General features: G+C 44.5%; 1 protein-coding gene across 1 annotated transcript in view; it reads right to left on the bottom strand.

Moving 5' to 3' along the window:
• vash2 (vasohibin 2) overlaps positions 1-14,092 on the bottom strand; it is a 140,987-nt gene that overhangs the window by 48,518 nt on the left and 78,377 nt on the right. Inside the window, exon 5 of the mRNA XM_041179488.1 lies at positions 2,921-3,302. Within this exon, the coding sequence (XP_041035422.1) occupies positions 2,921-3,302 (382 nt within the window). The remainder of the gene's footprint in view (positions 1-2,920; positions 3,303-14,092) is intronic.

The raw sequence follows: 14,092 nt of genomic DNA, 5'->3' as shown, positions 1-14,092 counted from the left end.
CTTGTATCTGCTGGAGTTTAGAAGAATAAGAGGTGACTTGATTGTAACATATAAGATCCTGGGGGGACTTGACAGGGTGGATGTGAAGAGGATGTTTGCTTTTGAGGGAGAATCTAGAACTAGGGATCACTTTTTTAAAATAAGGTATCGCCATTTTAAGGCAGAGATGAGGAGAAATGTTTTTCTCTCAGCTGGCCATGAGTCTTTGGCACTCACTTCCTCAAAAGGTGGTGGAGGCAGAGTCTTAAAAATATTTTTAAGGCAGAGCTAGATAGATTCTTGATAAACAAGGGGATGAAAGGTTATCAGGGATAGGTGGGAATGTGGGGTTGAGGTTACAATCTGATCAGCCATGATCTTATTGAATGGTGGAGCAGGCTCAAGTGGTTGAGTGGCCCACTCCTGCTCCTAATTCATATGTTTGGATACAAGCTTTTGTGTGCTATACCCCTACTAATAAAGCCTAGGAACACTGTATGCTTTATTAACCACACTCTCAACCTATCCTGCCACTCTCAATGGCTTATGCAAATATACCTGCAGGTGCTCCTGCACCCCCTTTAGAATTGTATCCTTTATTTTATATTTTCTCTTCATATTCTTCCAACCAAGATGATTCACTTCACACTTCTCTACACTAAATTTCATCTGTCACTTGTCCAGCCATTCCACCAACCTGTCCAGGTCCTTTTGAAGTTCTACACTATCCTCCTCACTGTTCACAATGCTTTCAAATTTCGTATCATCCACAAATTTTGAAATTGTGTCCTGTACACCAAGTTCAAAGTCATTAAAATGTATCAGGGAGAGAAAGGGTCTTAAAAACGACCCTTGGGGAAGTCCACTGCAAAGGTTCCTCCTGTCCAAAAAACATCCATTAACCACTACTCTCTGTTTCCAATTTTGTATTCTTGTTTCGCTGTCCCTTTTATTCCATGAGCTCTACATTTGCCACAAGTCTGTTGTGTGACAAAGTATAAAAATGCTTTTTCAAATTCTCCAAAATTTCCCAGTCGCTTGTTGCATCTACAAGAATTAGTCCATATGTACACCAATAACCTGGTTATAGATTGAAGCGGTTTCTCAATATAACAACGGGGAGAATTTTCCCCTGTCGGGTGGGGGGTGGGGGGGTGTTGTGTGGGGGCAGGCAGGGGCAGAAGTGGACCTGATCTGTGCCCCCGATTGGGTCCGTGCTGCCAATTTACGTGGACGAGCCAATTAAGGCCTGCCTAGCATGACGTGCGCCCGGAAGCGCTGAGCGCTCCCTGTGCGGGCAGTGGGGGGCGGGGGGGGGGGGGGGGGGGGCGGCGGGGTTGGTCCCTGAGCGAAAGCACGCAGAAATCACAGGGGTGCCTCAGGGAGATTAGTTTAAGTTTTAAATAAAGAAAATAAAAAATTTTAAGACATGCTCCCTCATGTGACAGTGTCACGTGAGCTGGGACATGTCAACGAGTTTTTAAAAAATTTTATTCAATTTATAAACACTTCATGAAACCTCATCCCTCCCGTGGATGAGGTTCCATGAGAAATGTGAAGGCCGCCCAGGCTCCTCATCTGCCCGCCAACCTTAAGGTTGCTCAGGCAGCTCACATTATTAGTTTAATTAGTTTTTAAATGGCCTTAATAGGCCTTTGACAGTTCTGCCGTGCACCCGCCGAACTGAAAATCTAAATGATGCGCGATGACATTGAGACGCACGCCCGATGTCACTGCGCATCATTTTACGTCTTGGTGAGCAGGCCCCGCCCCCGCTCGCTGAGCCAAAAATTCTGGCCAATGTTTCTTTGGTGCCCCAAAATTGCTAGAGTTAAGCCATATGCTTTTTTTTCCTCAAATAAATCAATTATTTTTCATTTATCTCAGGGTCTGACTTCAGTTATTGAGCTTATTAAGAACTTGGATGAATTTCCACGTTTGGGAAAGCAAATGTCAGAACTCAAGAAATAGTCGCATGATTTTTGACCTGACAAAATTTACCCACCCTATACACAGAAAGAGAAATTTAGATAGACAGAAAGAGAATTTGATATACATAATGACATCTATACACAGGATATATAGGGAGAGAGAGAGAGAGTGTGTGACAGGGAGTTTATGGGTAGAATTGTGTGGAGGTGACGGGGGTCCCCGGTTGCCGCCGAAGAGCCAACAAGAGTCCCACATCGCCTCCTTATGGGAAGGCCCACCGCATCTTACCTACTCAGGCATTTGAAAGGCCAGTGGCAGACTGTCCCTCAGGATCAAGGACCCCAGGGGTGGAAGTCCTGCCCGCTGAGATCTACCAGTTAATCAGAGGCCAGCTGCTCTACTGAATGGCAGCACCACTAGCGAGGTGGTGGGTGTTGTCAGTACAACACCCATCTGAGGACTAGGATCGTCACTGGATCCCAGGCCAGAGGTCAGGGTTGGCAAGAGAGGGTTCGTGGGGTGTGGTGAAGGGGGTTCGGCAGCAAGGGCAGGGGGCTGGCTCTCAGCGGGCACCCCCCTTCCTAATGCCAGAACCCTTGAAAGGCGCTACTGCCTGTGAACGAGGGACTCCCTCACCCCCCACCCCGGAGGTTTGCAAGCCCCACATGGGTTGCTTGCTGTGCTCCCCGCATGTCGAGCCCCCCCCCACCCAATAGGTTAATACCAGTAGCAGCAGGATGAGGCCCTGAAGTGAGTTTTAAGGGCCTCAATTGGCGGCAGGGTGACAAAGCCGTCCAGGGGCCTTCCCACCACAGAGTTAATCGAGGTGGTGGCAGGAAGGTGGTCCCCAACCATCATCTTCCTGTTCGATTAAATGGCTCCCCTCCGCTGCACCTCCAAACTCACCATGGGGGCAGGGGGCGGGGGCGGGGGGGGGCATAAGATTCCACCCCATTTTAGTTAAAGTTTTCTATTAACTATAACGAAATTACAACTGTAGCACAATTACCTTCATTCTCATCTCACGGGCATGCTTTTCCAATTCTTTCCCCGTCTCTTCTCTGCTCATCTTTCCCGTGTTTAGAACCAAATGCTTCCATTCGATCTGCTGGAAACTGTGTGGGTCATGTGACACATACAAGCCAATCTTCACCTTTTTCACAGTGTGCAGATACTTTCTGTAAGAGTCATCAAATTCAAAGAACAGGTCACTGAGAGTTCGAAAGGTCAAGGGCTTGTCCATCAAGTCCTCTCTTCTGCTCATGCCAAGCGTACCATAGCGACCATTATAATAGACACCGAGCACCACATGATGAAAGCAGTTCCCTGAGAACTGGGTTTTAAAGCTGATTGGAAAGCGTTCTACGGCTGCTAGTCCATTTGTAAGATATCTGGTGATTATATTAAGGATTAAAATAAATATTTAAAATGTATATTTTAAAACACACACATGACTCAGCACAACTATTTATATTGAAGGTAGCTTGCTTGAGATCATCATGATAAATAATAAAACACAGTATTAATGACCTGCCTAAATAATTCAGTTGTATATTATGTTATGGACACTCATGGCGGAAAATTTGGATGAGATTAACCAAAACCAAAACCAAAACACGTCTAAGATTATGCAATGCACTACTGGTCTGTGCTGTGTTACATAATCCTGGAAAGCAGTAAGAGCACTGAAAATGGTTCTCGCACTCATAAGGAAAGAAAAAGCAACTTGTCCAGCCTTCCTGCTTCTGACAGTTATCGTGACTCTGGCTGGAAAGTACCTGTGGGGACAACACACAAGCACAGCATTGGGGTCGGTTGTAATTCCCCTACCCCTGCCCATGGACTGATAGCCTTACCACATTCAGGGCAGAATTTAATGCCTTCCCTATGTGATGGGTTTGGTGGTGGGGGGCGGGGTGGGTGAAGGGTGGCAGGAGGAGACCCTGCCACCTTCTCACCACTGCCCCAATTAAGTTCTTGGTGGGAAGGCCTGTCGACAGCCTCTTCCTGCCACACCGACAACTGAGGCCCTTAAGAGGCAATTAATGTCCATAGAAGGGTCTCAACCTGCTGCTACGGGTATTAGGTCAGTGGCCAGTGGGGAGCGGGGGGGGCTTGTGATGTAGGAAGCCCAGAAAGCAAACCCTTTCAGGGTTGCTTGCAGGCTTCGGAGGGAGGAATTCCTTGTTGTCAGGCACTCGGTGCCTGTTCATTGGACCGAGCATCGGTGCCTGTTCATTGGACCAAGCATTGGGCTTGGGGGGGGTGGGCGAGTGGACTGCTGAGAGCCACCCCTCTTCCCTTGCTGCTGCTGTCCCTCCCTCACTCCCCTGTGACTCCCATCCCACCATCACTCACCTGAGTCCGTTGGTGATCCTCGGCCTCGGGCAGGTGTAGTACCAGCAGCAGCCACTGTCCCTTTGCTGGTGATGCCAATCAAGGAGAGCTGCCAGCCTCTGATTGGCCAGCAGTTCTCAGTGGGCAGGACTTCTGCATCTAGGGTCCTTATTCGCAGGGAAGGGCCGCTTCTGCCCAGTTAAACACCTGAATGGTACTTAATGTAGTAGGCCTTCCTGAAAAGAGGCACCGCAGGGCTCTTGCTGGCTCTCCAGCTGGCAGGCGAAACCCCTGTCACCTCTGTTAAATACCCCCTCAGTTTAAGTTCGCACATGAAGAAGTACAAGAATATAAATCCTTTTGGAGATGCAGAGGGGTGAAAAGCAACAGAAAAATACATTTGAGAGTCATTCATACTGTAAAATGTTTCTTTTGGCATTTTTTCCTGCAGAAGTGAAATGCTGTCTGTATCCCTTGAGGATTATTGCCATGGTGATTTGCTAAATGTTCCATCAATCATCTAACCCAAGGTCACCACTTCAAGTCATTACAGTTATTCCATGTTATACTCTGATTCCATTTTGAATTTATTACTGCATTTTAACAGAAAGCATCACTATGAATTTTCTCTTCAACATCAATTTTTTGAACAGTGCTTTGGGAAGAGTTGGGTCTACTTTCTGTGCAGTTCAATTAGAAAACTTTCAAAAACTAGTAAGAAAATTAGTTCTCAAAGTAACATTTGCATTTTCAATTCAAGGTATAGGTAGAATAATCATAGCCCATTCTACGTTTAATCAGCTTATAACTCAACCTCTTACAACTATTTTATTCTGGTATAAGTCTATTAGCATTCTCACTGCATTATTTTCACCAGCATCTAGGTTGCGTCTTTGACAGATAGTCAGATTCAAGTTCTCTTCAACAAGGTTATAGTAAGTTCACATTTCTACCTCTTCAGCTCCAAGGAAGGGTCATATTGGCCTCAAAATGTTAACTGTTTCTCTCTCTACAGGTGCTGCCAGACAGTTTTTTCAGCATTTTCTTTGTACGTTTCAGATCTCCAGCATCCACAATATTTTATTTTTATTCTCTGGTAAGTTGCCTCCCTGGGCTCGATTCTCAATTTGAGGTTGGGAATCTGATGTCCAGGTAATTTCTCAGTCCTGACTTCACGCTGTGTCTGTGTCGCTCATGAGGCACTCTCTTCAAATATAAATGCCATAATTGGGCCAGTAGGAAGCTCGACGCCCAATTAGTAGTGCCAATCATTACCAGGAGGCAGGAGCTGCCTGCAGAGCATGAGCAGTAAAGGCGAATGGCAGCCATGATGCGGCTGCCTTGCAGAAGAGAGGAGGCAGCACCCCAGAAGACCAGTAGCCTCGCCACACACAGAAGTGGCCAAACAGCCAAATGAAAAGTAATGTGCTCGATCTGGAACAACATGTCCCAGGTCTCAAAATCTTTCAAAATTTAAAAGAACACTTTAACTTCTGCCTGCATTGACTCTGACAGCTGCGCACTAACATGCACCACACTGCGTGAGTTTGGTGATTTATGAATTAAAAATAGCCTCTGGCCCTCCTGGCCTGTTAACAAGCTCCTCCAGGAGCTTAACAGGCCGTTAATTGGAGGAGAGCGCTATCCCGACTTCTCCATCCCCGCCCTCGCTTTGAAAATTCCAGTGCATCCCGGAGGTGTTGGAACATTGACATGCCGTTCTGGAGCGTTATTTCCAAAGCGCGTCTGCTCCTGTTCTGGCCCTCACAGCCAATTTAAAATCCAGGCCCTTGCAATGAGATTCAAAGGATGTCCACAGGATAGATAGTCAGAATGAATTAGACATAAAATGGGTCGGGGCTGCTTCAAACCATACACGTTCATGAAAACACAAAGACAATACTGCCATTTTTTGTATAATACATCAAAATTTTGCTTTCCTTTAATTTGAATATCATATAGAATAAGCAAAATTATAATGCTTAGAAGGAATAGGGAAGGTTGATGATTAAGACAACTGATTTGTCACAGTGCACCATCCTACCAAATCATGTAAATTTTTGGACCTGGTACAAATGGCATAATTTCCAAATAAAAAGAAACCATTCCACTCCGTGTTTGTGGCTCAATCCGCTCCCACTGACTGAGACACCCTAATCATTTCTGTTCATATCTCAGAAATTTCCTTCTGCTGACTGGACTTTCCCCATTGTGTCACAACATGCTTTTGAGGTCAGTCAAGTGAGCCTGCCAAATGTTAATATTTCTGCTTTGCCTCGTGGAGCTGAACTGTCCGATCAATCATTTTATCCCTCAGGGATCTGCTTTTCTCTGAAAAAGCATGAAATCAGCATTAATGGAGAAAACTTTCAATTCAATTGATATGCCATATTCCTTTTCAATCAATCTGCAATTTTCCAGCATTCTCTTATGGTTTCCCTGGGGTGGTCAGCTCCCGGTATCATTTTCACTAGTATTTTCCCTACATACCATAAAAGAATATTTTCACTCGTTACTTTTGATATGTTGAAGTTCTAACAATAACTCTCAGTTCAATGTTTATGATCACTTGTTAGAACCAAAGGCATGGCTTCAAATGTAAAGTTATCATTAGTGTGGCAAAATAGTAAGTTAAATAAACATAGTGGGACCCACCATCCATATGTCCATAATTCTTGCATAGTTGGAGAGACTTGCCTGCTATGAATCTCCATTGCTAACGCCACAAGATTTTCTGAGATCAGGGGGAGGTTCCTTAACATACATATTTCTGGCAAGTGTTCATGCCCCTATAGGCATACTGTGGATGTTCACCATCTGCAGGGGGTCAGAAAAAACATAGCACTCAGGGGTGTAACAGATAATTGTGGACTATAGGGCCCTATTAAGGGGACTGGGAAAGAAAAAAAAATGTTTTGCAAAATCTCCGAGGATCCTGGGCTTCCAGATGAGATCCAATTCTCCAGTCAGTTGGCTGGGAAATCTCCTTTCCCACAGAATACTAGGCTGGCAACTGATCCTAGTCTGGCAACAATATAAAATCCTGACTTGGAGAGTCCCCTCTCCTCTGGCTATGACCTCTCTCATGTGGGTGAACTTGTTTGGAGAGGGTACAGATCCCAAAAAAGGAAGAGTGAGAATGGGCAATGAAGGCTGAGGTCTGACATATGTAACTGAACCAGTTTCCCATGTTTTCCACCACATTCTCACCCGATGTCTGATAGGGTAGTGCACGAGACCTGCAGAACATCAGGCAGTAACTGGAAGGTTCTGATAGGGAAGAAATTATTATTTCTGGATAGATTTATTGTGGTTTATTACACACTGCCAATTCCTGTAGGCCACTTGTACTGGCTTGGCATTGCAGCATTATAATTTTGCAACATAACAAAGTAGGATTATTATGTAACAATTTAACTGTGTTTATGTGTGCTAAAATGTATGACTGCTAAGGCAAAGTATAAACAAGTATATCTTAGAAATTACAGCTAATTGTGAAATACCCAACTGCCCCAAGACTCCAGGCTTCACATATCCTCATGGAATCTGCTCCCCTTTGGGAAGCCTTGGAGAATTCATTAAAAAAAATCTATTTGCTTCTTACATTGGTTGTTATTGAGTTAAATTAATAATAAATATATTAAATTGATTTACGCTGACATTTACCATTATTGCTCACAAGACCTTTATCAATGAAAGGCCATCTTACAACAGTTCATTAATAATCTATATTTTATGGACCTTCCAGTAAAATTGCCATTGACAGAAAGGAAGCCCCATCATTGCTGTTCTCAATCATCTGTAAAGCAATGGAAGGTGTCATCGACAGTGCTATCAAGCAGCACTTACTCAGTAATAACCTGTTCACTGATGCTCAGTTGGATTCTGCCAGGGCCACTCAGCTCCAGACCTCATCACAGCTTTGGGGAAAACATACGAGGTGAGAGTGGTATGCTTTGAATTCAAGGCAGTTTTTGACTGAGTGTGGCATCAAGGAGCCCTAGCAAAATTAAAGCCAATGGGAATCATGGGGAAAATGTTCTCCTGGTTGGAGGCAAACCAAGCACAAAGGAAGTTGGCTGCTGCTGCTGGTGATGCTCTGAGGCCTTCACCAGGGACCATTGCTGGATCCCTAGCTACAAGTAAATGGGGTGGAATTGGGGTCATAGGGAGGGAGGGAGGGAGGGACGGTCGCTAGGGAGGGTAAGACACTTTCCCAATACTGGGTCCCTCGATCATGTATTGAGTGCCTCGTGTCAATGAGGAATTGCGCCTCCACCCCCAGTAGGCCATTGGCAAACCCAATAGGGTTTGCTGGGCAGCCTTCAGGAGGCAAGGGAGACCTGTGTGAGTCCCATTAAATCCCTGAGCTATCTCTAAATTCCAGTGGGCTCAGAGATAATTAGCTTTAAGTGGCTCCTTAATGAGCCTTTTTGACATCCCACTGCTGAGAGGCAGGGTTCCCACATTGGGCTCTCCCCCCCACCCACTGAATTGGGGACAGTTTTCTTGATGCTGGGAATCAGACACAGGTACTTCCATCCGATTCTTCCAGCCTCCATTATGCCCGCTCTGGCAGGCTCCATTAAATTCCGCCCACAGTTTAAACAAAGGGTGCAGAATATAACTGGGTATTGTGTTTTTAAAAGAATCGTTCTTTCAAAGGATGGTGCGACCTGTCAATATAGTCAATTAGCCCAATGCTCTGAAAAGGATAGAAAAGGCTGAACACATTGGATCATGGCTGCAGCCTAGAGTTACCAGCACTATAGTTGAGCGCAGACTCCGGTGAGTTGGAGGTCTCATAGGGCAGAATCTTCAGAATCTTTCCCCCGTCGGTCGGGTGTGGCGGGCGGCCCCGGGAGCAGTCAATGTGTGCGTGCGTAGGGGTGCACGCAGTAAAAGCTCCCTGAGGCACAGAGTTGCCTCAGGGAGCTGAAGATTTTTAACAATCAAAACAAAGATATTAAGAATAATGAAAAGATGCCCCCTCTGTCACATGAGCAGGGACATGTTGAATATGAGTGTTACAATTTTAACATTTTTTAAATCACTGGTCGAAACCTCATCCCACTGGTGGATGAGGTATCACAAAAATGTAAAATGTTATTGATGCTTATTTTTCTTTTCACTTATCTCTGACTCTTGTAGGTTTACTGCAATTGCAACAGGCTAACCAATATATATAATATATATTTTTTTAAAGGTGTTTACTAGAATGATGTGATTAAAGCATACTGATTTTTACAGCTACCCGACATTTACCACTATACAGTTTTCCCCTTTTCCCAGACAATGCCTTTATGAGTTTATTTGCCTTTATTAGCCGAGGCATTGAATATAAGAGCAGGGAGGCGATGCTGGAACTGTATTAAACACTGGTTAGGCCACAGCTAGAGTATTGTGTGCAGTTCTGGAATCCGCATTATAGGAAGGATGTGATTGCAGTAGAGAGAGTGTAGAGGAGATTTACCAGGATGTTGCCTGGGCTGGAGAGTTTTAGTTATAAGAAGAGATTGGATAGACTGGGGTTATTTTCCCTGGAGCAGAGGAGATTGAGGGGGGACATAATTGAGATTTATAAAATTATGAGGGGCATAGATAGAGTAGACTGGAAGGAACTTTTCCCCTTGGTGGAGGGATCACTAACCAGGGGGCACAGATTTAAGATAAGGAGCAGGAGGTTTAGAGGGGTTGTGAGAAAGAAGTTTTTCACCCAGAGGGTGGTGGGAATCTGGAAACTCACTGCCTGAAAGGGTGGTAGAGGCAGAAACCCTCATAACATTTAAGAAGTATTTGGATGTGCACTTGCAATGCCATGGCATACAAGGCTATGGGCCTAGTGCAGGAAAATGGGATTAGAATAGTTAGGTACTTGTTTGACTGGCGCAGATTCGATGGGCTGAAGGGCTTTTTTCTGTGCTGTAGGCCTCTATGACTCTAAAGGCAGCTTGGCCTTTTCGCCTGTCCACCAGCCAAAAGGTTGAACAGGCAGCAAAAAATTCAAGTCAGTTGGGCTCTTAAGGGCCTTAATGGACCACTTTATTAATGGTGGGTATGTGCCCACCCAACAAGAGTAAAATTCTGCCCTTAGAGAGGAAACCCGACTGATCAGTAAGAAGGGAACTTACAATCAAAAGGAGCTGACACTTTGGTCGATTGTATGCCTAATAGTAACATACTTGTTTTTTAATCATTACTTACTTTTTCTTATTCAACTTTTAAAAATCTGTAACCATTTTCTGTAATAATTTTAAAATAAACCATAACCTTATTAAGCATAACAACCTTTTGAGTAAGTCATCAATTTGTTCTCTTGTAATTTGCAGGTCAAAGCGAGCTATAAATTTGGTTAAGTGTTTTGCATCCTTACATGAGGAACAGCTCCAGGCAGAGCAGTACAATTACTGACCAGTTTGAGCCATTCAAATGATTATCATACATAAGGTCAAATTCTTTCAAATAGTATTCAATGTTCACTATAGTGACCATACAGCTCTGTAGCTTTTGTGATTTTGATGACAGTACCCTTCTTGTGACCGCACAGTTCAAAAGAAAAACACTGTAACGTTGTTTGCATGAGTAGGTGATTCTACACTGTGGACACAATTAGACAACAAGATAAAAATCAATTCCAGGAATAGATAAATGTTGTGGGGAAGAAATGTACTATTTGACTGTACTATAAGCTTGGTAGCATAAGCCTGAATTTTGCCTTTGGCAGGCGCGTGCGATCGTCGGGCCCAGGAGTGGCTGGGAAACCAATGACCGCAATCGGTCCCCCAACTGCGATTTCATGCCAGCCAGTGTGAAATACATGCTGAAAAGCTCAGTGCTGCCGGGGTGGGTCAGGAAGAGGATGGGCGGTGACATCACCATGGGTGTGGGTGAGCCCTGCGAGAGAGCTCCCTGAAAACAGACAGCTGCCTCAGGGAGCTGCAGACCTTCGAGTTACTAAATAAAGGTTTAAAAAGCTGCAAAAAAATGTCCATGCATTACAATCGAGCACCTGAAAATATACCCCATAAAAATGCTGTCCACAGATATTTATTTTTATTTTATTTCATAATGGAGATTTCACCCCGTCCTTGGATGAGTTTTGATGAAAAATGTAAAAGCCGCCTGGCCGATTTGCCTGGTTGGATGGGTCACAAAAAAAATCGAAGACAATTGCGCTGTTGATAAAGTTTGAATGATTCTCTACCATTACGGGCCCACAATCTCATTCTACTGAGGGACGAGGGAAGAGAGGTACATAGGCTTGGGACTTCAGCGCAGATGAGAAACATCTAGCAGGAAAGAAAGAAGAGTTTCATTTATATAGCACATTTCATGAATGTCCCAAAATGCTTTACATCTGACGGAGAACCTTTGAAATGCAGTCACTGTTGTAATGTAGGAAACATGGCATACAACACAGTCCCAGAAACAACAATGTGATAATAACCAAATCATTTGTTTTAGTGATATTGTTTGAGGGATAAATATTGACCAGCACACCAGGGAAAACTCCCCTACTCTTCTTTAAAATAGGACCGTGGGATCTTTAACATCTACCTGAGAGGCCAGACGGAGCTTCGCTTTCAACATCTTACCCAAAAGACAGTAGTATCACACTCTCTCAGTACCGTGCTGCAGTGTCTCAGTCATTGTTCAAAGCTGAGGTCGATAGATTTTTAGATACCAATGACATCAAGGGATACAGGGATAGTCCATGGAGATGGCATTGAGGTAGAAGGTCAGCCATGGTCTAGTTAAATGGTGAAGCAGGCTCAAGGGCATGAATGGCCTATTCCTGCTCCTATGTTCCTTTGTTCCTATGTCCTATGTCAGCCTAAATTTTCTGCTGACGTTTCTAGAGTGGGAATGATATCCCACAGTCATCTGACTCAGAGGTCAGAGTGCTACTGTTGAGCCACAGTCAACTTGAGGAGAAAGGGAAACCATTCAGGGAGCTAGTCCAGCTATTCAAGAATGGAATAGGCCGAAAGCTGCAAACAGGTTTCCTGTCTGCCTTGAAGTATGGAATGGTCTCTTGGCTTCTGACTGCCCAAGATGTGAAAAGAAAAACTGAACTTTTTGTTCTTTGTCAGTTCCAACATTTTTGGAACATCCAACTCTCATGCAATATTTGAACTCGCCATCTTCATCTTCATTACTATGAAGAATTCTGTTTCACATATCACTTCCATGGTTTTTAGTATATTTCAGGACATTGAGTAATCCCTAATTTTCAAGGATGTGTTTTAGAACAAGAAGTTGTTATGAAAACTATTACAAAGTGGTAATTTAAGAACACTGTGGGAGATTTCAGCTTGTCATTCTTCAAAAGGAAGCTGTAATTTGAAAGTTATAAATACAAACCTCTCTTCAAAAGGGGGGCTGAAAACTTCCTTTGAAGGTTTAAAAGGAGCCATATGTATGTCAGCCTAATTGAAGATTGTGTTGCAATCACAAAGAGACTATGTCAGTTTGTCCTCCTCCAGCCTCCACCACATTATCTGTGCTGTGCTAATCCACAACAGAAGCAAACAACCCAATGGAAAATAGATTTGTTTTTCACAACTGCCTTGTGTGTTCAGATGGTTGATGCCGCCTGTTAACATTGCAAGACAGCTGGACTCTGGTTTGGCTGGGGGCATGAATTAGAAGTACCTGTGGGTGATGGGGTGGAGGGAGGAAGATTTTCACTCTTGGCTCTTAACAGGTGCAAAGTCAGCCACGCACCCATGGCACTCGTCCAATAGCACAGACAGGAGGCCCAGGCTATTTTCAGAGTCAGGCTTCATTACTAGGGTGCTGTGGGCACCAAATAAGCAATCCTCTACAGATCACCAGTTCCCAATGGCAGAAAATTGATCAGCTTCTGCACAGTCCACTGGTCACCCACCAGATAGGGCCAGGCAGGGGCTGGGGGGAAAGGGTGGTGTTAGGTGCGGACAAAATGAGAAAGGGCTGGCAGCAGGCCAGCAGATTTTTGTAGGGCATAAATGTTCCTCCTGATCCTACAAAATCCATTAAAAAGAAAACTCAGCACCTTTTCTTTTCCTCCAGTGGATTCTGTAAGATCCATTAGCTAGGCCACTTAATGCCTGGAATGAGTGGGACTAGCATGCCTGATACATACTCCATCCATTTGTACATTTTGTTTGGAATCCCGGCCCTGCAACTAGCGTAGAACAACAATTTACATATTTAAGCAGCCTCCCTCCTTTTGTTTTGGACAGGATTTCTGTGTCCATTTAAAGACCTGCCTGAAAAAAGGCAGGCAAAGTGGATGTACAAGATACCAATGAGATTTTCCTGTGCTGCAAAAAAAGCAACCAGCAGATGGAATTCTTTCCTACCACCTTCCCCACTGCCCACCACTCCTTCCCACTTTTCTGAAGTGGGAATTACTGGGTAACTTAGGCCGGAATCTTCCGTTTCCGTTGGCTTCAGGTGTCCTGGTGGGTGTGAGCGGACAATATGGCGAGAAGACCAAAAGTAGGTTTCATGCTGTTGTGAAATTAGTTGGCGATTGTCCGCTCCATCAATGACGTGCTGCCTTTCCCACCGCCACACTTCGGGAATTTAGTTTTAATACATCTGCATGTAATTATAAGCCCTGCTTGCCGGAATCATCCCCCCATGTTAAATTTACTGCACACAGCGGAGGGAAAACACGCTGGCCCAGAACATGTCTTGACAAGTGCAAAGTGCAGAAGTCAGGACTTACCATTAGGGCCTTGCTCACATTGTGGACATCCAAGGAGCAGATGCTGGAGCCCTACAACTACCAGACCCTGGAGGAACACGTGCATCGCATACTGGGTGGATGCTGATGGACATGGCTCCACTGCGA

This window comes from Carcharodon carcharias, chromosome 2 (assembly GCF_017639515.1).
Source record: "Carcharodon carcharias isolate sCarCar2 chromosome 2, sCarCar2.pri, whole genome shotgun sequence".
Taxonomy (NCBI): Eukaryota; Metazoa; Chordata; class Chondrichthyes; order Lamniformes; family Lamnidae; genus Carcharodon; species Carcharodon carcharias.
The sequence above is the reverse complement of the archived record's forward strand: the minus strand, read 5'-3'. Positions and strand labels throughout refer to the sequence as shown.